The sequence below is a fragment of the Macaca thibetana genome, chromosome 19, assembly GCF_024542745.1.
Source record: "Macaca thibetana thibetana isolate TM-01 chromosome 19, ASM2454274v1, whole genome shotgun sequence".
In the NCBI taxonomy this organism is placed as follows: Eukaryota; Metazoa; Chordata; class Mammalia; order Primates; family Cercopithecidae; genus Macaca; species Macaca thibetana.
This window is the reverse complement of record NC_065596.1, coordinates 10,590,480-10,616,557: the sequence shown is the minus strand read 5'-3', so window position 1 is coordinate 10,616,557 and position 26,078 is coordinate 10,590,480. Positions and strand designations below refer to the sequence as shown.

The 26,078-nt window shown below is 52.3% G+C and overlaps 1 protein-coding gene across 5 annotated transcripts; it reads right to left on the bottom strand.

Annotated features, from left to right (window-relative positions):
- Positions 1-169: 169 nt before the first annotated feature.
- BRME1 (break repair meiotic recombinase recruitment factor 1) lies at positions 170-26,056 on the bottom strand. 5 transcript variants are annotated; one of them, XM_050770269.1, is made up of 9 exons: positions 25,964-26,056; positions 24,266-24,317; positions 14,395-14,569; positions 12,117-12,198; positions 11,761-11,865; positions 8,179-9,450; positions 4,608-4,702; positions 1,151-1,243; positions 170-792 (listed from the first exon to the last, which is right to left on the bottom strand). In XM_050770269.1, the coding sequence occupies exons 2-9, from the start codon at positions 24,294-24,296 to the stop codon at positions 642-644; spliced, it is 2,004 nt and encodes a 667-aa protein (XP_050626226.1). In that variant the 5' UTR covers positions 24,297-24,317; positions 25,964-26,056; the 3' UTR covers positions 170-641. The 5 variants fall into 5 exon arrangements, with proteins under 5 accessions (XP_050626226.1, XP_050626230.1, XP_050626228.1 ...); XM_050770273.1 differs by having other exon boundaries at positions 25,602-26,022; XM_050770271.1 differs by having other exon boundaries at positions 562-792; positions 25,878-25,965.
- Positions 26,057-26,078: the final 22 nt, after the last annotated feature.

Below are 26,078 nucleotides of genomic sequence, written 5' to 3'. Positions count from 1 at the left end.
ACACAAGCGGGCACACAGTCACCCACCCCTGGAGATTTGCACCCCTCTTGCTTTCCCAGGGAAGCTGAGGTGTAAACTCATAGAGGGTGAGGAGGAGGAAGTGGGTAGAGAGGTTTGTGGGCGGAAGGTGAAGGAACTGAAGCCTCAGCCCCAAACAGCAGGTCACGGGGCCTCTACAGAATCATTTATTACGGGTCTTCCCAGAAGAAATAAAATGGAAATAGGGAGAAAGAAAACAAAGGGAGCTCTCTTCTCCTCCAGGAAAGAAACAAATTCTGAACCTTCCATACTTGGCTCAGGAGCCTAAAATTTGCAAATCCGGACAGGATGGGCCCTTGCAAATCCGGACAGGATGGGCCCTGCTTGGAGGTGGCCGGCTTCCTGGAGCCCAGGCCCGCCTGAAGCCACTGGGGCTGCAGGAGACGCAGTTTCCCTCTCTGAAGCCAAGGGAGGCTACTGACCTTGATCCTGGCCAGGTGAGGCCAGGACCTCGGGGCCTCCTTTGTGTTGTCCATGGAAGACCAACTTCCGGACAACTGAAGGGAGGTTTGTAGGGTCCACTAGGACCCCCTGGAGCATCTTGGAGGAGGTCCGCAGGCATGGGGGCTGGGTGGCAAAGGAAACACAGACCTCAAAGTGGCCTACAGTTCCCTCCAGGGTGGGTCCCCTCGAGGGACATTCCCAGGCCCCTTGGAAGGGTAAGGCAGGGGGGCTTTGCCTCCCGGCTTTGCCTTCCGGTAGTTGAGGCGCTTGAAGGCTTCTAGGTCCCGGTGGGTGCCCATGATCAGCCGGCTGCGGGGGAAACACAAGCACACGTGTGGGGCTCAGTGGTCACCAGGTGACAGAGGGGGCCGTGCCTCACAGCCACACGGTCACCAATGACTCAGATGCACACACACGGCTCACACGCATGTGCACATAACCAGAAAGGGCCTGTTGCAGCACAGGCTGGGCCTGTTCCAGCCTTTCTTCAGAGCCTGTGTTCTGCAAAGGACTAGGGAGGGGGCCACGGTGAGGGCCCAGCAGCAGTGGGGTGCCTGACCCTTGATGCCCACCCAGGGGCTTCACACTTCAGTCCCTCCCTGCTCCTCTGAGTCCCCACCGGCCTCCCACAGGCCCCATGCCCTGTGAGTCCGAGCCCAGCCCGTACTTCAGGTTAGAGAGCTCAACGATGAGGCCATGCACGATGTTGGTGGCGTCTTCCATCCTGGAGGCCTCAGAGGCCTGGATCCCCACGAAGGTCCTGGCGGGCAGGGAAGGAAATTGAGAGTGGCCCGACCTCACCGGACTACCAGAAGCTCTCCAGTGGGAGGGGCTTCCGCTGGGCTTTACACCATCTCTTCCGGGTGTCCAGCCTGTCCTCCTCTGTTCACGACAGAACCCTGATGGCCAACCCAGCTGGCTCCACTGCCCAGCAGGCCCAGAACCCAACCACTTCTCCCCTACCCTCCCCCTGCCCTCTCAGGACACTGCTGCCACCGCCTCCCCAGCTCCTGCCCCTGCGGTTTGCCCCCCACAGGTACCGGGGGCTGTGAACTTGGAAACCTGGCTCAGAGGCAAGCCCTCTCCTCCTGCAGCTGTGCACCACCTGCTTTCCCTGTGCCTTCCCCTCATCTCCCACTTCTCCCCTCCCGCTTGCTCTAGCCACACTAGACTCCTGGCCATTCCTGGAGCACCTCTCAGGATTCTGGAACATTCTTTCCCAAATGTCTCCTCCTGATGGTGGGTGGTGGCTTCCCTGATCACCCCTTACATTTTAACCCCTTCTCCGCTGCCTTTTTTTCCCCAACACTCTGCCATCTGATGATCTAATCTGCTGTCTCTCATGTCCCCACACCCCGAATCCCCCACTAGCAGTCAACTCTGTGTTTTGTCCCACACTGTCTCCCCAGCACCCAGGGCAGTGCTAGAAAAGCCAGCCCTGCCGGGCGCGGTGACTCACGCCTGTAATCCCAGCACTTTGGGAGGCCGAGGTGGGCGGATCACAAGGTCAGGAGATGGAGACCATCCTGGCTAACATGGTGAAACCCCGTCTCTACTAAAAATACAAAAAACTAGCCGGGCGTGGTTGCAGGCGCCTGTAGTCTCAGCTACTGGGAGGCTGAGGCGGGAGAATGGCGTGAACCCAGGAGGCGGAGTTTGCAGTGAGCCGAGATCACGCCACTGCACTCCAGCCTGGGAGACACAGCGAGACTCCGTCTCAAAAAAAAAAAAAAAAAAAAAAATAAATAAATAAATAAAAATACAAAAAATTAGCTGAGCATGGTGGCGGGTGCCTGTAGTCCCAGCTACTCAGGAGGCTGAGGCAGGAGAATGGTGTGAACCCAGGAGGCGGAGCTTGCAGTGAGCAGAGAGCCGAGATCCGGGCACTGCACTCCAGCCTGGGTGACAGAGTGAGACTCTGTCTCAAAAAAAAAGAAAAAAAAAAAAAAGAAGAAAAGCCGGCCCAGATGGCATTCATATCTATGTAAGATTTGGGAGGTCAAGGTGGGAGGATGGCTTGAACCCAGGAGTTCAAGACCAGCCTTGGCAACGTAGTGAGACCCCGTCTCTACAAATAATACAAAATTAGCCAGGCATGGTGGTGCATGCCTGTAGTCCCAGCTACTCAGGAGGATGAAGTGGGAGGGTCACTTGAGCCCGGGAGATGGAGGCTACAGTAAGCTATGATCCTGCACACCAGCCTAGGCAACAGAGCAAGACTCTTATCTAAAAAATATCCTGCCAGGCACGGTGGCTCATGCCTGTAATCCCACCACTTTGCGAGGCTGAGGCGGGTGGATCACTTGAGTCCAGGAGTTCGAGACCAGTCTGGGCAACGTGGCAAAATCCCGTCTCTAAAAAAAAATATACAAAATGGGCCGGGCGCGGTGGCTCAAGCCTGTAATCCCAGCACTTTGGGAGGCCGAGACGGGTGGATCACGAGGTCAGGAGATCGAGACCATCCTGGTGAACATGGTGAAACCCCGTCTCTACTAAAAAATACAAAAAACTAGCCGGGCGAGGTGGCGGCGCCTGTAGTCCCAGCTACTCGGGAGGCTGAGGCAGGAGAATGGTGTGAACCCGGGAGGCGGAGCTTGCAGTGAGCTGAGATCCGGCCACTGCACTCCAGCCTGGGCGACAGAGCCAGACTCAGTCTCAAAAAAAAAAAAAAAATATACAAAATTAGCTGGGTGTGGTGGTGGGTAACCATAGTCCCAGCTACTTAGGTGGCTGAAGTGGGAGAATCACGAAAGCCCAGGAGATCGAGGCTGCAGTGAGCTGAGGTTGCACCACTGCACTCCAGCCTGGGTGATGGGAGTGAGACCATGTCTCAAAAAAAAAAAAAAAAAAAAAAATCACGGAAGATCCAAGGAGCCACAGAACCACCCCCCCTCACAGAACAGGTGCCACTCTCGGACATGGGCAGTACAGGGGGCCAGGCAGGTAAGTGGGGGCCACTCGCCCTAAACCCGTCCATGCCCCAGGCTTGGCAGCACCTCCAGGGCTGTCACTATGGAAACTGCTGTCCTGCTGCTCCTGCCTTGGTCACCCTGAGGTGACTGGCAGCCCCTGGGCCTTAGCTTCTTGTGTGTGTCATTTAGCCTCAAGCCAGACCCCAGGCCCTCTGGGAGCTTCTAGACATCCAAGGCAGCGGGGAGGGGAGCTGCATTGGCCCTGGGACGTCAGAGATTTAGATGTGAACCCTCCTGGCTCTTCACTCAAACCACAGCAGGCCACTCTGATGAACTACCTCTGGTCCGCGTGCAGGTTGTGTGTGTGGATAGGGGACGGCAGGTACAAGTCACAGGGAGTGAGGGCAGGAGGCGGGGACAGAGCTGCCCTCTGCTAGGGGAGGAGAAGGAGGAGGAGGGTGTGGGGGCCATACACAGCCAGGAGCTGAGTCCCAAACCCTCCTCCACCCCCACCAGACAGAAACAGAAACTTGGCCATAAATAATTGATAAGCTGCCGCCTCTGCAGAGAGGCAGGTTCAAGTGCCAGGTAACAGAGAGGGCAGCCGCCCAGCCCTGGCTTCGAGGAGGGCTGCGGGAGGGCACGGGAGGAGGGGACAGACTACAGGGACCACGGGCATGGTGCAGGGGAGAGGGTGCCCTCCCCACACACAGCAGCCTGGAGAACGGCTAACTGGTGGCCTGCGTGAGGGAGGAGGTCGTTTGCCTAGGGCAAGAGCCAAGTAGGGAGGGGAGAGGGTGAGGGCAGGTTAGACTCACTTGAGTGCCCGCCTGGTGCTAGAGCTAGGAATGGCTCCAAGATGGTCTCAGCCAACAGTTCTGAGCCCTGTCTGGGTCCCTTCCCCTTCCCAGGGACTCAGGAGGAAGCTTTGGCCCCTCTTCCCAGAGAGAAACAGCCCACAGAGCCGGGGGCACTGTCTCAGGGCTCCTAGGGAGACACTGGGTTGGGTGCCGATCACTGGTCACTGTCACCCATTCTCTGCTTTCGGGGAGCAAGGGAACGTGTACAGTTTGAAAGACAGGGCTCAGCTCCCCTGATGGACTGCGGAAGTCGAGGCCCAGGGAGGGAGAACTGGGGTCCCCTCCGTCTGTCACCCTCCTTGGTAAAATTGGTGAGGGTCCTGGAGCCACTTCTCACCCACCCCACACCTACCTCGGCTGGGCCTTGGCCACTGCAACAGGGTCTCCATTGGCACGTGGGCTGGGGCCCGGCCAGCAAGGGCCCGGCTTGTTCCCGGAAGGAAAGAACTGGAAAGAGAACACAAGGTGTGAGTGCCCGGGGCCCAAGTCGAGCAAGCTCTGCACAGGGGACCCAGAAGTCACGCTGATGCCTTTGGCTTCACTGTGGCCACAGTAGGTCACACTGGGGCCGGCTAGGACTCCTGCAGAGGCAGAGCAGTAATGGTGAGGAACTCCACGATGGGTAGACCCAGGGCTACCAGCCTGGGCTGCACCCATCCTTTCCCCTTGGAAAGAGAAAGGCCACAGCCAACCCCGGTGTCCGCTCCTAGGCCTGGGCCTCCCACAGGCTGATCTGGGCAGTGGGGGTGCCCCTGTGCCATGATCTTTGGCCCTGACACCGCTGCAATCTCCTGCATGCCCCTCACTATCTTTATGGGTACGGAGAAAACACCAAGGGGTAGCAACTGCAGTGAAGTGGAGTCATCTACCTTGGCTGAATGAGCCACACACATCCTGTTAGGAAAGGAGTTTGCAAATTTAACACGAGGGGAAAACTCCCAGTGAATATAGGGGAAAGCCTGGTAACTCCAAGGCGCTTAAGCTTCTAAGCATCAATGGTGGTTTAATTTCCATGGAAAATGTCAAGCTCCATTATAAAGTGGTGACTTACAATGTCCCTCAGAAAAGAGGCAATGAGCCAGGCTGGGCATGCCTGTAATCCCAGCACTTTGGGAAGATGAGGTGGGAGGATCGTTTGAGGCCAAGTGTTCCAGACCAGCCTGGGCAACACGGCAAGACCCTGTCTCTACAAACAAACAAACAAACAAACAAAAAAACCCCCAAAATTAGCCAGGCATGGTGGCACACACCTGTGGTCCAGCTACTCGGGAGGATGAGGCAGGAGAATCAACTGCTTGAGCCTGGGAGGTTGAGGCTGCAGTGAGCTGTGATTGTGCCACTGCACTCCAGTCTGGGCAACAGAGCAAGGCCCTGTCTCTAAAATTTAAATTAAACGACTCCATATGCGGATTGCAGAAGCTCTATCGGTCCAAGAGTGAGCACAGAGGAGCTATGAGAAAGTAACACCAAACCCTCCCATGACGAGACCTTGGTTTGAGGTTTGAAAGCTGTCTCTGCTGTGTCACCTCTGAGTCTCCTCCTCTAGCACAGTGCGTGACCATGGTGAGGTCAGGACGAGGTGCTGAGACGGCCCTCTCGATCCATCTTTGCTATTCCCCGTGCCCCTGCCCATGCCGGGAGACATGGGCCTTGGCCTTCCTGCCAGGAGCCACCCGGAACCTTCCCACGGGAATGTGTTCCTTGCCTGGGTCGCCTTGACTTGCTAGGGAACGCCTCGTGTCAAAACCAAACATGCCTAGGCCTTGGCAGTGCTGTCAGGGCGGTGCCTCCTCCCCTGGCAGGGGAAAGGCTGCCGGTGCTGGTCAGGTCTGACCAGCCAGCTGTCCGTCTGGGTCCCCCCGAGTCTGGATTTCAGGGTCTTTTTCCAAGCTCGCAGTTTGGCAGCCCATTTAGGAGGGTTAGGGGCTTCACCTGCTGGATGCCACTTAGGTGCACCTGGCCCCAAACACCTTAACCATTTCCCAGCCTTCTCTCCAAGCCACCACCCATGAGAACACAGACTGGAGGCAATGGAGGCGGCTCTTAAGTGAGGGATTTGCATTTTGCAAGGCATGAGGCTCTCATAAAATTTCAGCTGCGCCCAGCAACAGAACTCCTGCCTTTCCCACACGCTCGTGTTCAGCCTCTACCACTGAACTGCACTGTGACTCACCAATTTTTTTTTTTTTGAGACAGGGTCTCCGGCACCCACGCTGGAGTGCAGTAGCGTAATCTCGGCTCACTGCAACCTCAACCTCCCGGGCTCAAGTGATTCTCCTGCCTCAGCCTCCCAAGTAGCTGGGATTGCAGCCATGCATCCCCATGCCTGGCTAATTTTCTTTTCTTTTTTTTTTTTTTTTTTGAGACGGAGTCTCGCTCTGTCGCCCAGGCTGGAGTGCGGTGGCCGGATCTCAGCTCACTGCAAGCTCCGCCTCCCGGGTTTACGCCATTCTCCTGCCTCAGCCTCCCGAGTAGCTGGGACTACAGTTTTTTTGTATTTTATTTTAGCCCGCCACCTCGCCCGGCTAGTTTTTTTGTATTTTTTAGTAGAGACGGGGTTTCACCGTGTTAGCCAGGATGGTCTTGATCTCCTGACCTCGTGATCTGCCTGTCTCAGCCTCCCAAAGTGCTGGGATTACAGGCTTGAGCCACCGCGCCCGGCCAATTTTTTCTTTTTTGAGACAGAGTCTTGCTCTGTCACCCAGGCTAGAGTGCAGTGGTGTCATCTTGGCTCACTGCAACCTCCGACTCCCGGGTTCAAGCGATTCTTCTGCCTCAGCCTCCAGAGTAGCTGGGATTAGAGGCACATGCCACAACGCCCAGCTAATTTTTGTACTTTGGTAGAGATGGGGCTTCACCACGTTGGCCACGCTGGTCCTGAACTCCTGACGTCGGGTGATCCTCCTGCCTCGGTCTCCCAGTGCTGGGATTACAGGTGGGAGCCACTGTGCCTGGCCATGAATTTTTTTTTTTTTTTTTTTACATCTCGACACAGGGACAGCAAAGAAACAGAGGCTGACATTTGAAAGGCAAATTTGGCTCTGTGTTCCAGGATGCGGCAGCTGGGGCATGACCTGGGTGCCAGCCTGGCCTCCTCCCCTCCTGCCTGCCTCACCTCCAACAGGTGCATGAACTCTTCCAGAGTCTTCGCTGCTACACCCAGTGTGTGGACAGAGAACCGCCTGCCTCCCAGGGTGTGACTGTGACGTCCTCAGCCCAGGCTCAGGTGTGCCAACAGCTGGGGAGGTCACTCTTCCCCTGGGGGGCAGGGCTGAAGCAAGGCTGCCACCTGCCCAGACAGGAGAACAAATGCCAACAGCTGGCACCAGCTCTGGAGCCAGAGGAGGCCACATCTGGGCAGCCGGTGGGGCAGGCAGATCCCTGAAGGAGGCAAAGCCCTTACAAGTTCTGGCAGAAAAACAAAATGACTTATGTATGTTTGGGAAAGAATCATATCAGGACCCCCAGAGGACCCTAAGGAGATGGGCAAAGGCTCTTTTGCAGCTTGGGAGTGAAGCCCCCTCCCCAGGCCCAGCTTCTCTCCATCACCCCACTGTGTCTACCGCCCTCAATACATGCCCCGGGACCCCACAGCCAGGGTCAGGCACTGAATCAGAAGCTGCCAGGGGCTGGCACTCCTGGGGACTCCAGTTCAATGTGGGAGGCCTGGCTGAGAAAGCAGCTGTGTGTCACCATCCCTGGATATGTAGACAACCACCGAAAGGCAGGTCTATACTTTCTGGAAAACCACCGACTCCACATCCAATAGAGCTGCAACTCAGACTCCTAGAGTCGTTGGCTGTGTAAATGGTACGCCCTGAGCCCCAGCTCCCCCTCCACCGCTGTGCCACGTGAGGAGAGGGCTTGTGGAGGTTAGGTGCCTGCCCTGGGCAGGTATGTCTGTCACTCGGGGCAGCTCTTACCTGCTCAGGCGGGGCTTCGAAGTCAGAAGCATCCAGGGCATCCTGTATCTGGCTGTCCAGCAGGAAGTCGAGTTCAACAGCTGAAGAGTCTGCCCAGGCGGCCTGGTCTGCAGAATGAGGCAGGTGGTCTTGCTGCCCTGCCAGGTCTGAGGTGGTGTCTATACCCTGCTGGGCCCCAGGCTCCTGGAGAGGGCTGTCTGCTGCTTCTCTGTGTTCTGGCAGAACAGAAGCTTGCGGGGACACACGGAGCCCCTCAAGGTCTTGTTCGAGGTCCTGGCCACCTGACTCGGCTGCCTCTGGAGTAGGGCCTGGCTCCTGCTTTTGATCGACACATGGACCCGTGTCCGTGGCTGCATGGTTGGAATCTCCAGCGCCCATCATGGACTCTCCACTCCCGGGTGCCAGAGCCAGGGAGGCTGTCGGGCCCACTGGGACATCGCCAGGGGGCTTGTCATCCTGCCCTGCCTCCCCCATTTCTCCTGCGGTTTCCCCAGTGAGTGGGGTGCAGCCTGGCAGGGCCCTCCTGTAGCCTCCATCAGCGGCCTTCCTCTTGGGAGAGGCAGGTGACATGGCGCTGGCCTGCCCATCGGGCCCAGCCACCTCCAGAGCCCTCTCTTCCAGCTCAGCAGGGTCTGTGCTCAGGTCTGCAATGACAATCATCCCGAGGGAGGAGCATCCCAGGCTGCTATGAGTCCCTTCCCCTTCCCTGCCCATCCTGCTGGGGGTCTGCTGGGGGTCAGGAGAGCCCTGGGCCACAGACCCGGGTTCCAGGCACCAAGAGGCAGGGCCCAGTCCCAGAGCAGGGCCCAAGGTAGGAGCTGATGCTGGGGTACAGGGGATACTGTCTCCCTCCTCCTGGGGCCCTCCAGGCAGGCCAGCCCCTGCTGTCCTTTGGGCCCCTCCCTCCTTGAGGGCTCCTCTGTCTGGCTTCTCCCCTTCAGAATCACTGCTTGGTAGGTGTTCCTTTTGGCCACGATCACCTGGAACCCCATCTGTCTCAGGCCTGCTGTCTTCAGCCCCTTGTTCTGACAGGTGGTCTTGGCTGGCCCTCTGTGAGGAGGACAACCCCGTCCCCCTGTCTGGAGGGTCATCAGGCTGAGAATCTCCACTGCTGGGCACAGCCTGCACAGGGCTCTGGCTGCTCTGCTCAGGGTGGGCACTGTCTGCCTGCGTTGGGTCCCCCGGCTCCGTGGCCTCCTGGAAGGGGAGCCCCAGGGTCTCCACTAGCGGCTGGCATCCTGGACTCTGGGCGCTGGACTCTGGGAGGGTTTCCTGTGGACAGAAAAAGACTCAGCCCCGGGGCCTTTGATAACCAAGTTCTCCAAAGAGTTTTCTATTAGTTTGGTGTAAAAGTAATTGCGGGTTTTGTCATTACTTTTAATGGCAAACACTGGCCAGGCGCAGTGGCTCACGCCTGTAATCCCAACACTTCGGGAGGCCAAGGTGGGCGGATCACTTGAGGTCAGGAGTTCAAGATCAGCCTGGCCAAAATGGTGAAACCCCATCTCTACTAAACATACAAAAATTAGCTGGGCACGGCGGCCCACACCGGTAGTCCCAGGTACTCAGGAGGCTGAGGCAGGAGAATCGTTTGAACCCGGGAGGTGGAGGTTGCAGTGAGCCAAGATAGGGCTGCACTCCAGCCTGGGTGACAGAGTGAGACTCTGTCTCACATACACAAAAAAATTAATGGCAAAAACCGCACTTACTTTTGCACCAATCTAATAGTTGTGACTGCCCTGTTCAAAGACTCAGATGTTGGCACCGGCCATCATGCATGGAAATAGGCATCAGTACCAGGGCCAGCGACTGGAGGGGGATCTGGAAGCACAGAAACCTCTCCTTCCATCAAGCTCTTCTCTCTGCCAGCACCAGACACTCAACAAGATCAGGGATATGAAAATCAAGGTGGCATTCAGACCACACCAATGTTAATTTCCTGTTTATTATTATTTTTAGACAGAGTTTCACTCTTGTTGCCCAGACTGGAGTGCAATGGCACAATCTCGGTTCACCGCAACCTCCACCTCCTGGGTTCAAGCGATTCTCCTGCCTCAGCCTCTCGAGTAGCTGGGATTACAGGCATGCGCCACCATGCCCGGCTAATTTTGTATACTTAGTAGAGACAGAGTTTCTCCATGTTGGTCAGGCTGGTCTCGAACTACTGACCTCAGGTGATCTGCCTGCCTCAGCCTCCCAAAGTGCTGGGATTACAGGCGTGAGCCACCGTGCCCAGCTGCTATTATTATTTTTATTATTTATTTTTCATAATTTTGAGACAAGGTCTCATTCTTTCATCCAGGCTAGAGTGCAGTGGTGTGATCACGGCTCACTGTAGCTTTGACCTTCCTAGGTTCGGGTGAGCCCCCCACCTCAGCTTCCCAAGTAGCTGGGACTATAGGTACACACCACACCTGGATAAATTTTGTGTTTTTTTATACAGATGGGGTTGTGCCATGTTGCCCAGGCTGGTCTGGAATGCCTGGGCTCAAGTGATCCTCCTGCCTCGGCCTCCCAAAGTGCTGGGATTACAGGTGGGAGCCACTGCACCTGGCCAAGTTTTAAAACAATTATTGTAGGCTGGATGCAGTGGCTCATGCCTGTAATCCCAGCACTTTGAGAGGCCGAGGCAGGCGGATTGTTTGAAGTCAGGAGTTCGAGACCAGTCTGGCCAACAGGGTGAAACCCCCTGTCTAATAAAACTACAAAAATAAGCCGGGTGTGGTGGTGTGCACCTGTAGTCCCAGCTACTGGGGAGGGTGAGGCAGGAGAATCGCTTGAATCCAGGAGGCGGAGGCTGCAGTGAGCCGAGATCGCACCACTGCACTTCAGCCTGGGTGATAAGCAAGACTCCATCTCAAAAAGAAAAGAAAAAAAAAATTATTGTAGAGATAGAGTCTTCCTATGTTGCTCAGGCTGGTCAAGGGAAGTCTCCCAAAGTGTTGGGATCACAGGCACGAGCCACTGCACCTGGCCAATTGCCTAGTTTTGATGACGGACTACAGTTATGCACGGTGTTACCACTCGGGGAAGCTAGAACAGAGAACACCAGAACTTCACTCTGTACTGTTTTTTGTTTTTTAAAAAATTGTGGTAAGGCCAGGCGTGGTGGCTCACACCTGTAATCCCAGCACTTTGGGCGGCTGAGGCGGGCAGATCACCTGAGGTCAGGAGTTCAAGACCAGGCTGGCCAACACGGTGAAACCCCGTCTCTACTAAAAATACAAAAATTAACTGGGCGTGGTGGCAGGCGCCTGTTATCCCAGCTACTCAGGAGGCTGAGGCAGGAGAACTGCTTGAACCTGGTGGGGCGGAGGTTGCAGTGAGCCAAGATGGTGCCATTGCACTCTAGCCTGGGTGACAAGAGTAAAACTCCGTCTCAAGAAAAAAAAGGAAAAAAAAAAAAAAAAATTGTTGCATACTCAGCATATATCCATAGCACAATGTACTGAAAACGGCGGGTGGAAGAGAGGTGCAGGCCTCACCATTGCCAAAGAACTCCAGGGTGAAATGGGGCTGCCGAGGCTGGGCCAGGAGGCCGCACGTGCGCTGGGCTCAGCCTGGCTGATTTTAGAGCCTTACCAGGCTAAAGGCCCCACTCCTGAGGTTCTCATCCTTTGTCTCTCCTTTTCTTGCCACTGTCTTCCTGGATTTTGCAAACTGGGGAACAAACCTCCCAACTGAGTTCTGTAAACCGGATACAAGAACAAAGCAGCAATAAAGATAAGGGAGGAATGAGGTCTCAGGAAAAAAGCAAACCCAAACCTGCTCCTTTCTTGTAGCCTTGAGAGAACTCCACCCTTGCCCTTTGGGTATCTTCCCTCCAGCCCCTGTAGACCATGAGTGAGCAACTGGGGACAATGAAGGGAGACACAGAGCCCGAACTTTAAGGGAGGCAGCGGTGCTTCTACATCCACGAGGCCACAGGACAGGCTCACCTGGGAAGGAGGAAGGGGAGCTGGCTCCTTCTCTGGTTGACGGAGGAGCCAGCAGGGAGCTCCTGTTTCCTCATCTGGGGAGCTGTGTAGGAAAAGATAAAACTGAGGAAGATCTGCCCGGGTACTGTGGCTCACGCCTGTAATCCCAGCACTTTGGGCGACTGAGGTGGGCAGATCACTGAGGCCAGGCGTTCGAGACCAACCTGGGGAACATAGTGAAACCCTATCTCTACTAAAAATACAAAAATTAGCTGGATGTGGTGGCACATGCCTGTAATCCCAGCTACTCGGGAGGCTGAGGCAGAATGGCTTGAATTTGGGAGGTGGTGGTTGCAGTGAGCCAAGATCGTGCTACTGCACCCCAGCCTAGGCGACAAAACAAGGCTCTGTGTCAAAACAAACAAACAAACAAACAGAGGGGGATCTGAAATCCTCCTAGGTTGTCACTCACATATTGAGACAAATGCAAAACAAAATCTAAGAGGAAACCAGTGCTAAGAGTCTCCTAGGCTGGGCACGGTGGCTCATGCCTTTAATCCCAGCACTGTGGGAGGCTGAGGTGGGTGAATGCCCAGGAGTTTGAGACCAGCCTGAGCAACATAGTGAGACCCTGTTTCCACAAAAAGTTTAAAAATTAGCTGGACAAGGTGATGTGTGCCTGTGGTCCCAGCTACTTGGGAGGCTGAGATGGGAGGATCATCTAAGCCAGGGGAGTTCAGGCTACAATGAGCTATGATCACATCACTATACTCCAGCCTGGGTGACAGAGCAAGACCCTGTCTCAAAAAAAAAAAAAAAAAAAAAAAAAAAAAAAAAAAAGTCTGCTAGATGGAAGGCCCTGGAAAACCTGCTTTAAAAGAGTGGGATGGGGATGGAGAAGCAGTGACCTGAGAACATTTAACGGGCAAGGAGGGTGCAGAGTCCCACTTGGAGAATACACTGCCTCAACAGGTGACTTTGTCACACTTATAATGCCAGGAACTGCCTTCTGAACTGGGAATAGGGATATTCTCATTTGGACGGACACTCCAGCTCTCACAAGACACATTCTAGAGAAAGGAAATTGTAGATGCAAGAAACATAGTGTCTTTAAAAACTAGTGAAACTTAGGGTTATATTGAAATAAATAAGGGCCAGGCGCAGTGGTTCACACCTGTAATCCCAGCACTTTGGGAGGCTGAGGCAGGCAGATCACCTTAAGTCAGGAGCTCAAGACCAGCCTGGCCAACATGGTGAAACCCCATCTCTAGTAAAAATACAAAAATTAGCTGAGTGTGGTGGCGGGTGCCTTTTATCCCAGCTACTTGGGAGGCTGAGGCAGGAGAATCACTTGAACCCAGGAGGTGGAGGTTGCAGTGAGCCAAGATTGTACCACTGCACTCCAGCCTAGGTGACAGAGCAAGACCCTGTCTCAAATACATACACACATCCATAAGGATATAGATATCATTTTGTTTTGGCTAATTATTTTATTTCTTGTAGATATGGGGTCATCCTCATTATGTTACACAGACTCCTCTCAAACTCCTGGGTTCAAGCAATCCTCTTGCCTTGGCCTCCCAAAGTGCTGGGATTACAGGCATGAGCCACTGCGCCCAGCCCTGATTGCTTTTCTTTTTTATTGGTCATTAGCTCGCATAACAACAATTCCTTTGTTCCCTTCTTGATTAAGGAGGAGGAATGTGGAAGACGGATGGGTTTGACCAGCAGACAGAATATGAGTTATAGAATATAAGTTCTGTAACCTTGAAAAATTCAGCGTTATCTTTGTCCACAGTTAAAACTTCTTTTTTTCTTTTATTTTTTAGATAGAGTCTCGCTCTGTTGCCCAGACTAGAGTGTAGTGGCATGATCTCTGCTCACTGCAACCTCTGCCTCCTGGGTTCAGTCGATTCTCTTGCCTCAGCCTCCCGAGTATCTGGGATTACAGGTGTGTCACCACACCTGGCTAATTTTTGTATTTTTAGTAGAGACAGGGTTTTGCAATGTTGGCCAGGCTGGTCTCAAACTCATGACCTCAAGTGATCCTCCCTGCTAGGCCTCCCAAAGTGCTGGGATTACAGGCATTAGCCACCATGCCTAGCCAAAACATCAACCCTTCTTACCAGCGAGGAAAGCTAGGAGAAGTAAGATCCGATGGCCCTGAGCTCTGGGAAGGAGTGGGTCACAGCACTGGATAGGTTGTGGGTCTACTTCCCAAAGCATTGCTGTCTGCTGAGCTGCTGTGCTATGTGGACTGTCAGTGGGGAGACCTGCTGGAATGCTCACAGCCACCTACCTGCAGACCGCCTTTCCTGGTTCCTCCCCGTGCTGCTGTGTAGAGGGAACAGGTCCCAGTTTACTCTCTGGCTCCTCAGGGTGATGTAAACAGCCCAACATGGAACTCTGGGGGTCCCCATCAGAGTCTCCTAGCCTTGGGGTCTTTAGGGGTTTTGGAGGACAGAGTCCGTCTCCTGTTTTAGAGATAGAGGAAGATGAAGGGGTGGGGGATACAGCCACTGCCATGGCTGACAACTGAACACAGCAAGGCCACTGCTGTCTTGAAAGAAAGCAGGCTCGTTCCAAGGGCATGAAACCCCCGCTCTGATGCTCACCTGGTGAGCGAGAGATGGACTGGAACCCCTATCAAAGGTGGGACTTATGAGCTTATGTGGCCATGAGATTCAAAGGCTTTTTACCTATGGACTGGCCGGAGCTGAGGCTGAATCAGGAGGTGGCCTGGCCTGGCTCCAGATCACACAGAAGAACCTGGCCTGGCCGACTCTCTTTCTGGGGAAGTGGTAAGGGGTGTGTAGTGGGTCCCAGCTCAAACAACTCTGCAGAGGGGTCATTCCTGTCTTCTCTACCAAACATCCCCTTTCATGAGCCTGACTTCTTCCCTTCTCAGCTTTTCTGCAAGTATCAATGTCCTGGGTCATCTCCCGTCTCCCCCACTACAACTAGGCTGCACGCGAGAAGGGGCCGAATCCATCTCACTTTCTGCGGGGTCCCAAGTGCCTGTAAGAGCATCCTGTACACTGTTGGTGCTCAATAAATACTTAGGAGATGATTGGATAAATGCACACCACCAATTGCAGACAAGACTAAATTATGTACTACTCTAGTGTGCTGAGACATCTGTGAAATAGCCATCCTGGGAAAACTGGGACTCACAGTCAGTGGGTGCTGACGAGGTGATGCTTTGGCCACGTCCTGGGCCCTTGCATTTCTGCACTAACTTCCCCATCACTGAAAGCAATTGCGATGTGTCTTCTTCCGGCATTTAAGAGGCTAAAGATGCTTACTGACATCTTTGTATACATAGCACGGTGGCTCATGCCTATAATCCCAGCACTTTGGGAGGCTGAGGCAAGTGGATCACCTAAGGTCAGGAGTTCAAGACCAGCCTGGCCAACAAGGCAAAACCCCATCTCTACTGAAAATACAAAAATTAGCCAGGCATGGTGGCACCCACCTATAGTCCCAGCTACTTGGGAGGCTGAGGCAGGAGAATCACTTGAACCCGGGAGGCAGAAATTGCAGTGAGCTGAGATTGCACTACTGCACTCCAGCCTGGGTGACAGAGTGAGACTGTCTCAAAAAAAAATTAGTATGTATTATATATTATATATAAGAATACATATGGATTCATATTTAACATATACATACATATAAAATATATTATGTTTACATATTACATATTTATAATTATAAATATATATTAAATTATATATTTCTAATATATCAATATATTATAAAGTTATGTACTTACATATTTACATATGATGTATATTATATATTTATTAAATATATACAGTATATATTATATATCCCACTATATTGCCAGGTTGTTCCATGTGATCTAAAGCCAGGCCATGCCACCTCAGGATTCAGCCTCAGCCAAATATGTAAATATATATATTTATACATACATATTTATATATGTATTTATGTATTATATATACTACATATATATATTTTTTTTCTTTTTTTTAGACAGGGTCTGGCTTTGTCTCCCAGGCTGGAGTGAAGTGGTACAACTGTGGATCACTGCAGTCTTGACCTCCTGGGCTCAAGCCATCCTCCCGCCTCAGGCCCCTTGAGTAGCTGGGAAAACAGGTGTGTGCCACCATGCCCGGCTAAGTCTTTTTTTGTTTTTGTTTTATAGACACAGGGTCTCACTATGTTGCCCAGGCTGGTCGCGAACTCTGGCACTCAGAGTTCGCGACCTCTGTCTCGGCCTCCCAAAGTGCTGGAATTACAGCCATGAACCACTTTGCCTGGCCAGCATCTATTTTTTGAATTAAGAAAACTCACTTACATCGAAGCTTTCAATAGTGGCTGGCTTGTAAGACTTCCCCAAACCTGGCCCCACCTAATCATGTATTCAGTGCACAAATGATAAGGGTTGACTCTAGTGAGTTCCACACCAGATGCCGTCCTAAGAACTTGTGTGTGTTAAGATAAAAGCTCAAGGCAGGGTGCTGCTGTTATGCCTGCCTTACAGAAGTAACATTGAGCAATTCAATATTATCTTTGTCCATGATTAAAATATCAGCCTTTCTCACAGCCTGTAATCCCAGGACTTTGGGAAGCCGAGGCAGGTGGATTGCTTGAGCTCAGCAGTTCAAGACCAGCCTGGGCAACATGGCGAAACACTGTCTAAAAAGTAAGAAAACTAGCCAGACATGGTGGCGCACACCTGTAGTCCCACGTACTTGAGAGGCTGAAGCGGGAGGATGACTTGAGCCCGGAGGAAGAGATTGCAGTGAGTCTAGACTGCGCCACTACACTCCAGCCTGGGCAACAGAACTAGAGCCTGTCTCAAAAAGACAATTAGGGGCCAGGCGCGGTGGCTCAAGCCTGTAATCCCAGCACTTTGGGAGGCCAAGACAGGGGGATCACGAGGTCAGGAGATCAAGACCATCTTGGCTAACACGGTGAAACCCTGTCTCTACTAAAAAATACAAAAAACTAGCCAGGCGAGGTTGCGGGCGCCTGTAGTCCCAGCTACTCCGGAGGCTGAGGCAGGAGAATGGCGTAAACCCGGGAGGCGGAGCTTGCAGTGAGCTGAGATCCGGCCACTGCACTCTAGCCTGGGCGACAGAGCGAGACTCCGTCTCAAAAAAAAAAAAAAAAAAAAAAAGACAGTTAAATTAAAATAAATAAAAAGGGCAATATGGCAAAACCCTATCTCTACTAAAAATATAAAAGTTATCTGGGCATGGTGGTGGGCACCTGTAATCCCACCTACTTGGGAGGCTGAGGCAGGAGAATCGCTTGTAGCTAGGGGGCTGCGGTTGCAATGAGCCAAGATGGCGCCACTGCACTCCAGCCTGGGAAAGGGAGTGAGACTCCATCTCAAAAAAATAAATTAATAATTAAATTAAATTAAAAGGAAAGATGTAAGAATTGACACCCAAGGGCCCCATGTTCCCAGAGAGGTGTAAACATTGAGGCACACGGAGGCCAAGGAACCAAGGCTGGCACCCCATCCAATTCCAGAACCAGCACACTTAAGAATACTTGAACATTTACTGAATGCCTACTATGTAGTAGATTTCTACCAAGGCACAGACAACAAAAAGACAAACCAACAGCCAGGAGTGGTGGTGCATGCCTGCAGTCCCAGCTACTCAGGAGGCTGAGGGGGTAGGATTGCTTGAGTCCAGGATCTCACTTGGGTAACACAGTGAGATCCCACCTCTAAAAACATTTAAAAATTAGCTGAGGGTGGTGGCATGCACCTGTAGTCTCAGCTACTCAGGAGGCTGAGGCAGGAGGATTGCTTGAGCCCTGGAGGTTGAGGCTGCAGCGAGCCATGATTGTGCCACTGGATTCTGGCCTCAGCAACAGAGATAGATCCTGTCTCTAAAAAAAAAAACTGAAGAAGGCCGGGCGCGGTGGCTCAAGCCTGTAATCCCAGCACTTTGGGAGGCCGAGACGGGCGGATCACGAGGTCAGGAGATCGAGAACATCCTGGCTAACACGGTGAAACCCCGTCTCTACTAAAAATACAAAAAACTAGCCGGGCGAGGTGGCGGGCGCCTGTAGTCCCAGCTACTCCGGAGGCTGAGGCAGGAGAATGGCGCAAACCCGGGAGGCGGAGCTTGCAGTGAGCTGAGATCCGGCCACTGCACTCCAGCCCAGGCTACAGAGCAAGACTCCGTCCCAAAAAAAAAAAAAAAAAAAAAAAAAACTGAAGAATAACACTATCCAGGGCTGGGCGCGGGGGCTCACACCTGTAATCCCAGCACTTTGGGAGGCTGAGGTGGGTGGATCACCTGAGGTCGGGAGTTCAAGACCAGTCTGACCAACATGGAGAAACCTCATCTCTACTAAAAATACAAAATAAGCCAGGCATGGTGGCTCATGCCTGTAATCTCAGCTACTTGGGAGGCTGAGGCAGAAGAATCACTTGAACCCGCAAGGCGGAGGTTGTGGTGAGCCGGTATCACGTCACTGCACTCTAGCCTGGGCAACAAGAGTAAAACTCCGCCTCAAAAAAAAAAAACACTATCCAAACCCCAGGTGGACTCTTTCCAACCTCAGCTCTGCACTACACACTCACACACCCTGAAGTAAACCTACTGAATGAGTCTCTCTTTCCTTGATGCCAATTGCTAGGGTCTGCCTCAGTCCTCACTCAGCTGTTTGCCCTCCACTAAAACACAGTGATCTTCCTGTAATTGCTTCTAATTCTTCTTCTTCTATTTTTTATTTTTTGAGATGGACTCTTGCTCTGTTGACCAGGCTGGAGTGCAGTGGCACAATCTCAGCTCACTGCAACCTCCATCTCCTGGGTTCAAGCAATTCTTCTGCCTCACCCTCCTGATTGGCTGGGACTACAGGCACAAGCCACCATGCCTGGTTAATTTTTTTGTATTTTCAGTAGAAACAGGTTTTCACCATGTTGGCCACGTTGGTTTCGAACTCCTGATCTCAACTGATCTGCCTGCCTTGGCCTCCCAAAGTGCTAGGATTGCAGGTGTAAGCCATGGCGCACAGCCAATTGCTTGTAATTCTGTCAGTTATGGTTTGGGAGTGCCCATTTAGAACTTTATCCCACTGCTGTGTATTTGCTTAGCGCTCCCTGGGAGAAGCATTTTCCTTTGTCCCCTGACTAGAGCTGGAGGATCTCCAGGGCAGGAACTGAGTGCGCTGCACCCTTTGATCTCCTCCTCGCCCTCCCCCGCCCCCTCTGGTGCCCACCTCAAAGGATGCAGCACCACAAGTAAGGCTCCGATGGACATTGCTTATAGAAACACATTCCTAACCATCCAGGCACGGTGGCTCACGCCTGTGATCTCACCACTTTGAGAGAGTGAGGTGGACGGATTGCTTGAGGTCAGGAGTTCGAGACCAGCCTGGCCAACATGGCGAAATCCTGTTTCTACTACAAATACAAAAAATTAGCCAGGCGTGGTGGTGGGCACCTGTAGTCCCAGATAATCAGGAGGCTGAGGCAGGAGAATCACTTGAACTCGGGAGGCAGAGGATGCAGTGAGCCAAGACTGTATAACTGCACTCCAACCTGGGTGACAGAGCAAGGCTCTGTCTCAAAAGAAACACGAACTTGTGGTCTGCCAGAAAAGACAAAATATAGCTGCTTTGTTTATTTGGTTTCTTGAGATTCTCAAACACTTGCTCACTTGGCTGATCGAATGGCCATTTGTACCGAATAAAAAGCAAAAAATATCAATGGCATTGAAGAGTCTTCTCTTTCCTTCCGGCGATCTGTCCACATGGGACTAATTTAAGAAAAAATAAGGCAGAACCTTGTGTTCAACACCAAAGACTGAAGACATTGGGAGGGAAAAGGCCTCTCTCCACCCTTCCAGTATACAGAGAAAGGGCTGTCCAGGGCCAGCCCTGAGGTCCACTGAGCTGGGGAGTCTACCGCCAACAGAGGCCCCAAGTGACCTGCTGTGGGTGGGCCTGGCTGTCCCCAGCTTCCCCCTCCAAGGTCAGAGAAATTCTGATGCCTCCAAGCAGCCTGTTGCTCATCTCTGCACAAAACATGTTCAGTCTGCTGATCATTTCCTCTTCTGTCCATATCTTGGGGGAAAAACATGAACACCATTCCCTAAATTCATCAGCCACTAAATTAGAAAGTCATTTCAAAATTTTGAAGAAATTCAACTTACATTAGAAAATGATAGGCAAATGGAACTCTACTACATCATATTTGGAGTTTGTCTTTCTGACTTGGTTTGTTCCTTTTTTTTTTTTTTTTTAAGACAGAGTCTCACTCTGTCGCCCAGGCTGGAGTGCAGTGGCGCAATCTCAGCTCTCCCAGGCTCAAGCAAGTCTCGTGCCTCAGCCTCCCAAGTAGCTGGGATTACAGATACATGCCACCATGCCCGGCTAATTTTTGTATTTTTAGTACAGATGGGGTTTCACTATGTTGACCAGGTTGATCTTGAACCCTAACCTCAAATGATCCACCTGCCTTGGCCTCGCAAAGTGCTCAGATTACAGGCAGGAGCCATCATGCCCAACAATCTTTCTTTTTTTTTTTTTTTTTTTAAGAGACAGGGTTTTGTTCTGTGTCCCAGGCTAGAGTGCAGGCGCAGTCACAGCTCACTGCAGCCTGGAACTCCTCAGCTCAAGCCATCCTCCTGCCTCAATCTCCTAAATAGCCAGAACTACAGGTGTGTGCCACCACACCTTGTTAATTAAAAAAATATATTTTTTGAGACTGGATAACATTATGTTGCTCAGGCTGGTCATTAACTCCTGGTCTCAGGCAATCCTTTTACCTCGGCCTCCCAAGTAGCCTGGAGTACAGGTGCACGCCACCATGCCTGGCTATTTTGGGGTGTTTTTCTTTTCAAATGATGAAATTGTATAGGTATACTGACAAGTAAACATGGTCATGATCTACTGCAAAGTGAAAAATGGAGGTTGCAGATCAGTAAGTGTGATGATCTATTTTCCAATAAAAGCACTTTATTTGGGCCAGGCATGGTGGCTCATGCCTGTAATCTTTGGGAGGCCAAGGCAGGCGGATAACATGAAGTCAGGAGTTCGAGTGCAGCCTAGCCAACACGGTGAAACCCCGTCTCTACTAAAAATACAAAAATTAGCCAGGCATGCTGGCGGGTGCCTGTAATCCCAGATACTCAGGAGGCTGAGGCATGAGGATCACTTGAACCCAGGAGGCAGAGGTTGCAGTGAACCAAAATCATGCCACTGCACTCCAGCCTGGGTGACAGAATGAGACTCTGTCTCAAAAAAAAAAAAAAAAAACTCAACACTGTATCTGTATATATACAGAAAATGTCTGACCAGGCATGGTGGCTCACACCTGTAATTCTGAGCACTTTGGGAGGCCAAGGCAGGTGGACTGCTGGAGCCCAGAAGTTCAAGACCAGCCTGGGCAACATAGTGAGGCCTCGTCTCTTCCAAAAAATACAAAAATTAGCCAGGCATGGTGGCACACACCTGTAGTCCCAGCTATTTGGGAAGCTGAGGTGGAAGGATCAGCTGAGCCTAGGGAGGTCGAGGCTACAGTGAGCTCTGATTGCGCCACTGCTCTCTAGCCTGGGCAACAGAGCAAGACTCTGTCTCGAAAAAAAGGAAAAAAAAAAAAAAAAAAACAGCTGGGTATGGTGGCTTACCCCAGTAAGCCCAGCACTTTGGCTGAGGCGGGCAGATCATGTGAGGCCAGGAGTTTGAGACCAGCCTGGGCAACGTGGCGAAACCCCATCTCTACTACAAATACAAAAATTATCCGGGCGTGCTGGCAGACACCTGTAATCCCAGCTACTCGGGAGGCTGAGGCAGGAGAATCAGCTGAACTTGGGAGGCGGAGGATGCAGTGAGCCGAGATTGCGCCACTGTACTCCAGTCTGGGCAACAAGAGCGAAACTCCGTTTCAAAGGAAAAAAAAAAGTCTAGAAGTAGTGTACTGAGGTTAGAGTCCTGCCCTGTTTTTCATGCTGTTCTATAGTTGATCATTGTCCTATGGCTGAGCTAGATGTCAACATTAGGGAAAGCTTGGGGAAGGGTAGCCAGAACTCTCTGAATTATTTTTGCAACTTTTCTGTAAGTCCCAGATTACTTCAAAATAAAAGTTTTTTTAAAAAGTCTGGAAGAGCCAGGCGTGGTGGCTCACGCCTGCAACCCCAGCACTTTGGGAGGCCAAGGCGGGCGGATCATGAGGTCAGGAGATCGAGACTATCCTGGCTAACACGGTGAAACCCTGTCTCTACTAAAATTACAAAAAAGTTACCCTGGCGTGGTGGCGGGCACCTGTAGTCCCAGCTACTCGGGAGACTGAGGCAGGAGAATGGCGTGAACCCAGGAGGAGGAGCTTGCCATGAGCCAAGATCGCACCACTGCACTCCAGCCTGGGTGACAGAGCAAGACTCCGTATCAAAAATAAATAAATAAATAAATAAATAAAATAAAAATGAAAAAAACGAAAGTCTGGAAGAAGAATTGTTAACAGCAGTCTACATTTGTGTACTGCCTTAGGTCAGTTCTGGGTGCTTTACAGATACTAACCCACATGTGAGCTCTAAGGGCAGGATTCTCCACCTTGGAGGACATTTGGGATTGGATCATTCTCTGTGGTTGGGGGGCATCCTATGCATGGTAGGATATTTGGGCAGCATCCCTGGCCTCCACCCACTAGATGTCAGTATCATTTCCCCAGTTATGAAAACCAAAAGAAGTCTCTAGGCCAGGCACAGTGGCTCACACCTGCAATCCCAGCACTTTGGAAGGCTGAGGCAGGCGGATCGCCCGAGGTCAGGAGTTTGAGACCAGCCTGGCCAACATTGTGAAACCCTATCTCTACTAAAAATACAAAAATTAGGCAGGTGTGGTGGTGTCCATCTGTAGTCCCAGCTACTCAGGAGGCTGAGGCTGCAGAATCACTTGAACCCGGGAGGTGGAGGCTGCAGTGAGCCAAGATCTTGCCACTGCACTCCAGCCTGGACAAGAGTCAGACTTGGTCTCCAAAACAAAAAAGTCTCCAAACATTGCCAACTATCCCTTGGGGGTCAAAATCCCTTCCTGTCACCTAGTTGATAAACACTGCTCTAAAGGAAAGGGTGGTGACTTTTATTATCCCCAATTTACAAAAGGGGAAACTGAGGCACAGAGGAAATCATCCACCACCACACAGTGAGCAGAACTGGGATGAACCCAGGTTTTGGGCCCCAGAGTAAAACACTCAGCCACATGCCAAGTAGCCTTGTAGTACATCAAGCATTATTCCAGGGGTCATCTCTAGTACTGGTTCCGCAGGGAGGCTGTCCCGCTGCCCTGAAGCCTGGGGAAGCCTCCTCTAAGCTGTGGGACCCCACCAGAGGCTTGCAGAAGCTCCAGAAAACTTTCACTTTTACTTTTCCTGTATGCCCTCTCCATTATTTCTATTTTTCTTTCTTTCCTTCTTTTTTGAGACAGGGCCTCACTCTTATCAGTCAGGCTGGAGTGCAGTGGTGCGATCTTGACTCTCTGCAACCTCCACCTCCCAGTTCGAGCGATCTTCCTGCCTCAGCCTCCTGAGTAGCTGGGACTACAGATGCCTGCCACCACCACAACCAGCTAATTTCCTTACTTTACATTGTAGAGACAGGATCTCGCTATGTTGCCCAGGCTGGTCTCGAACTCCTGGACTCAAGCGATCTGCCCACCTCGGCCTCCCAAAGTGCTGGAATTACAGGTGTGAGCCACCACACCCGGCCTTCTATTTGAATTAAATCCTTTTCTTCTTTTCTTCTTCTTCTTCTTTTTTTTTTTTTTTTTTTTTTTTTTGAGACAGAGTCTTGCTCTGTTGCCCAGGCTGGAGTGCACTGGCACCATCTCAGCTCACTGCAACATCGGACTCCCAGGTTCAAGTGATTCTCCTGCCTCAGCCTCCCGAGTAGGTGGGACTACAGGCACGTGCCACAACACCTGGCTAATTTTTGTATTATCAGTAGAGATGGGGTTTCACCATGTTGGTCAGGCTGGTCTCAAACTCCTGACCTTGTGATCTGCCCGCTTGGCCTCCCAAAGTGCTGGGATTACAGGCACGGGCCACTGCACCTGGCCAATCCTTATTTTCTTTTAAGGAGGTTGGGACGGTCATGTTAGCCAAATCTGCAATACACAAGCCCACATTCTTCCCACGAGCAGAAGTAGAAATCAAGAAGTGTTCATTTGAATGAACATACCTGAGGTCCGCAGCTTCTTCCTCTTTGTCATTTTATCTTCCCCTTGAGAAATCTGAAAACAAACAAAATCTCTCATCATTATAAGCAGTCCCTGTCTCTGTTTATATCCAGTGGCTTTGGCTGAGAGCAGAGGTTACCCCCGCCTCCACCTCGGCTCATGTGGCTGCCCCAGGGGTCAGATGGCTCCCATTGGGACACAGCGTGGGACACAGAGTCACAGCTACTTTGGACCATGGCCAGGTAGGAATTCAAACCTCCTCCAAACTAAAGATCTTATGCCCAGGACCTGAAAGACAAATGGGACCTCGGGGGTCCTTATGGGAAGCCCCGGGGACCTACACTCTGGTCCCTGGGATGAAACAGCCTGTGTGAACCCTCCCTCCCGACTAGGGTATCTGGGGGCCCTTCCAAGGACACTTGAGGACTCTCCAGGGGCCTCTGGGGCCTTTGGAGACCAGCCCGGCCAATATGGTGAAACCCCCTCTCTACTAAAAATACAAAAATTAGGCCGGGCGCGGTGGCTCAGGCCTGTAATCCCAGCACTTTGGGAGGCCGAGACGGGCGGATCACGAGGTCAGGAGATCGAGACCATCCTGGCGAACACGGTGAAACCCCGTCTCTACTAAAAAATACAAAAAAACTAGCCGGGCGAGGTGGTGGGCGCCTGTAGTCCCAGCTACTCGGGAGGCTGAGGCAGGAGAATGGCGTAAACCCGGAGGGCGGAGCTTGCAGTGAGCTGAGATCCGGCCACTGCACTCCAGCCTGGGCGACAGAGCCAGACTCCATCTCAAAAAAAAAAAAAAAAAAAAAAAATACAAAAATTAGGCTGGGCGCGGTGGCTCACGCCTGTAATCTCAGCACTTTAGGAGGCTGAGGTGGGCGGATCACTTGAGGTCAGGAGTTCCAGACCAGCCTGACCAATACGGTGAAACCCCGTCCGTCTCTACTAAAAGTACAAAAATTAGCTGGGCGTGGTGGCACACACCTGTAATCCCAGCTACTCGGATGGCTGAGACAGTAGAATTCCTTGAACCCAGGAGGCGGAGCTTGCAGTGAGCCGAGATCGCTCCACTACACTCCAGCCTGGGCGACAGAGCAAGACTCCGTCTCAAAAAAAAAAAAAAAAAAAAAAAAATTAGCCAGGCATGGTGGCACACACCCGTAATCCCAGCTACTCAGGAGGTTGTGGCACGAGGATCGCTTGAACCCAGGAGGCAGAGGTTGCAGTGAGCCAAGATCGTGCCATTTTAAAGGGGACAGCTGCATCCTTGGAGAGGCAAGAGCTGCCACAGGCCGGTTTCTCCCAGCCTTGGGGGCCAGGCAAGCCAAAACGGACCTGGGCCGCAGAAGTCGCTGAGGACCCTCTGTCCTTATCAGAAACGAACTCTGCCTGGCTCCGTTGGAAATAAGTCGGTTGAATTATCAGCGTTTACTCTTTTTGGAAAAAATAAATGGCCAAATTGGCCCTCACAGAAGCCTGGAGGCCTCGAGTCGGGAGCTGAAGGATGGAAAGGCCTGAGGGTGGGCGCTGTGGACCCCGCTCCCGGTGACAAGCCCCACACTAACACTACGTCGACCACCGAAAAGTGAGAACTCCACAGTGAGTCCTCACAGTGAGTCCTTCCGCCCACGTGAAGCCGGAGCCTATCGGTGACTGAGGGACGCTGTGAACCTCACACAGGTCGCCGCCCCTCCCACCTGCGCTCGCTCTGCCTCTTTCCCGCGCCTCGCGAGGCCCCGCCCCGCGCATGCGCGACGCAAGCACCGCCCACGCAGCCCGCGACTGTGCGCACCGCCCTGCGAAGCGCATGCG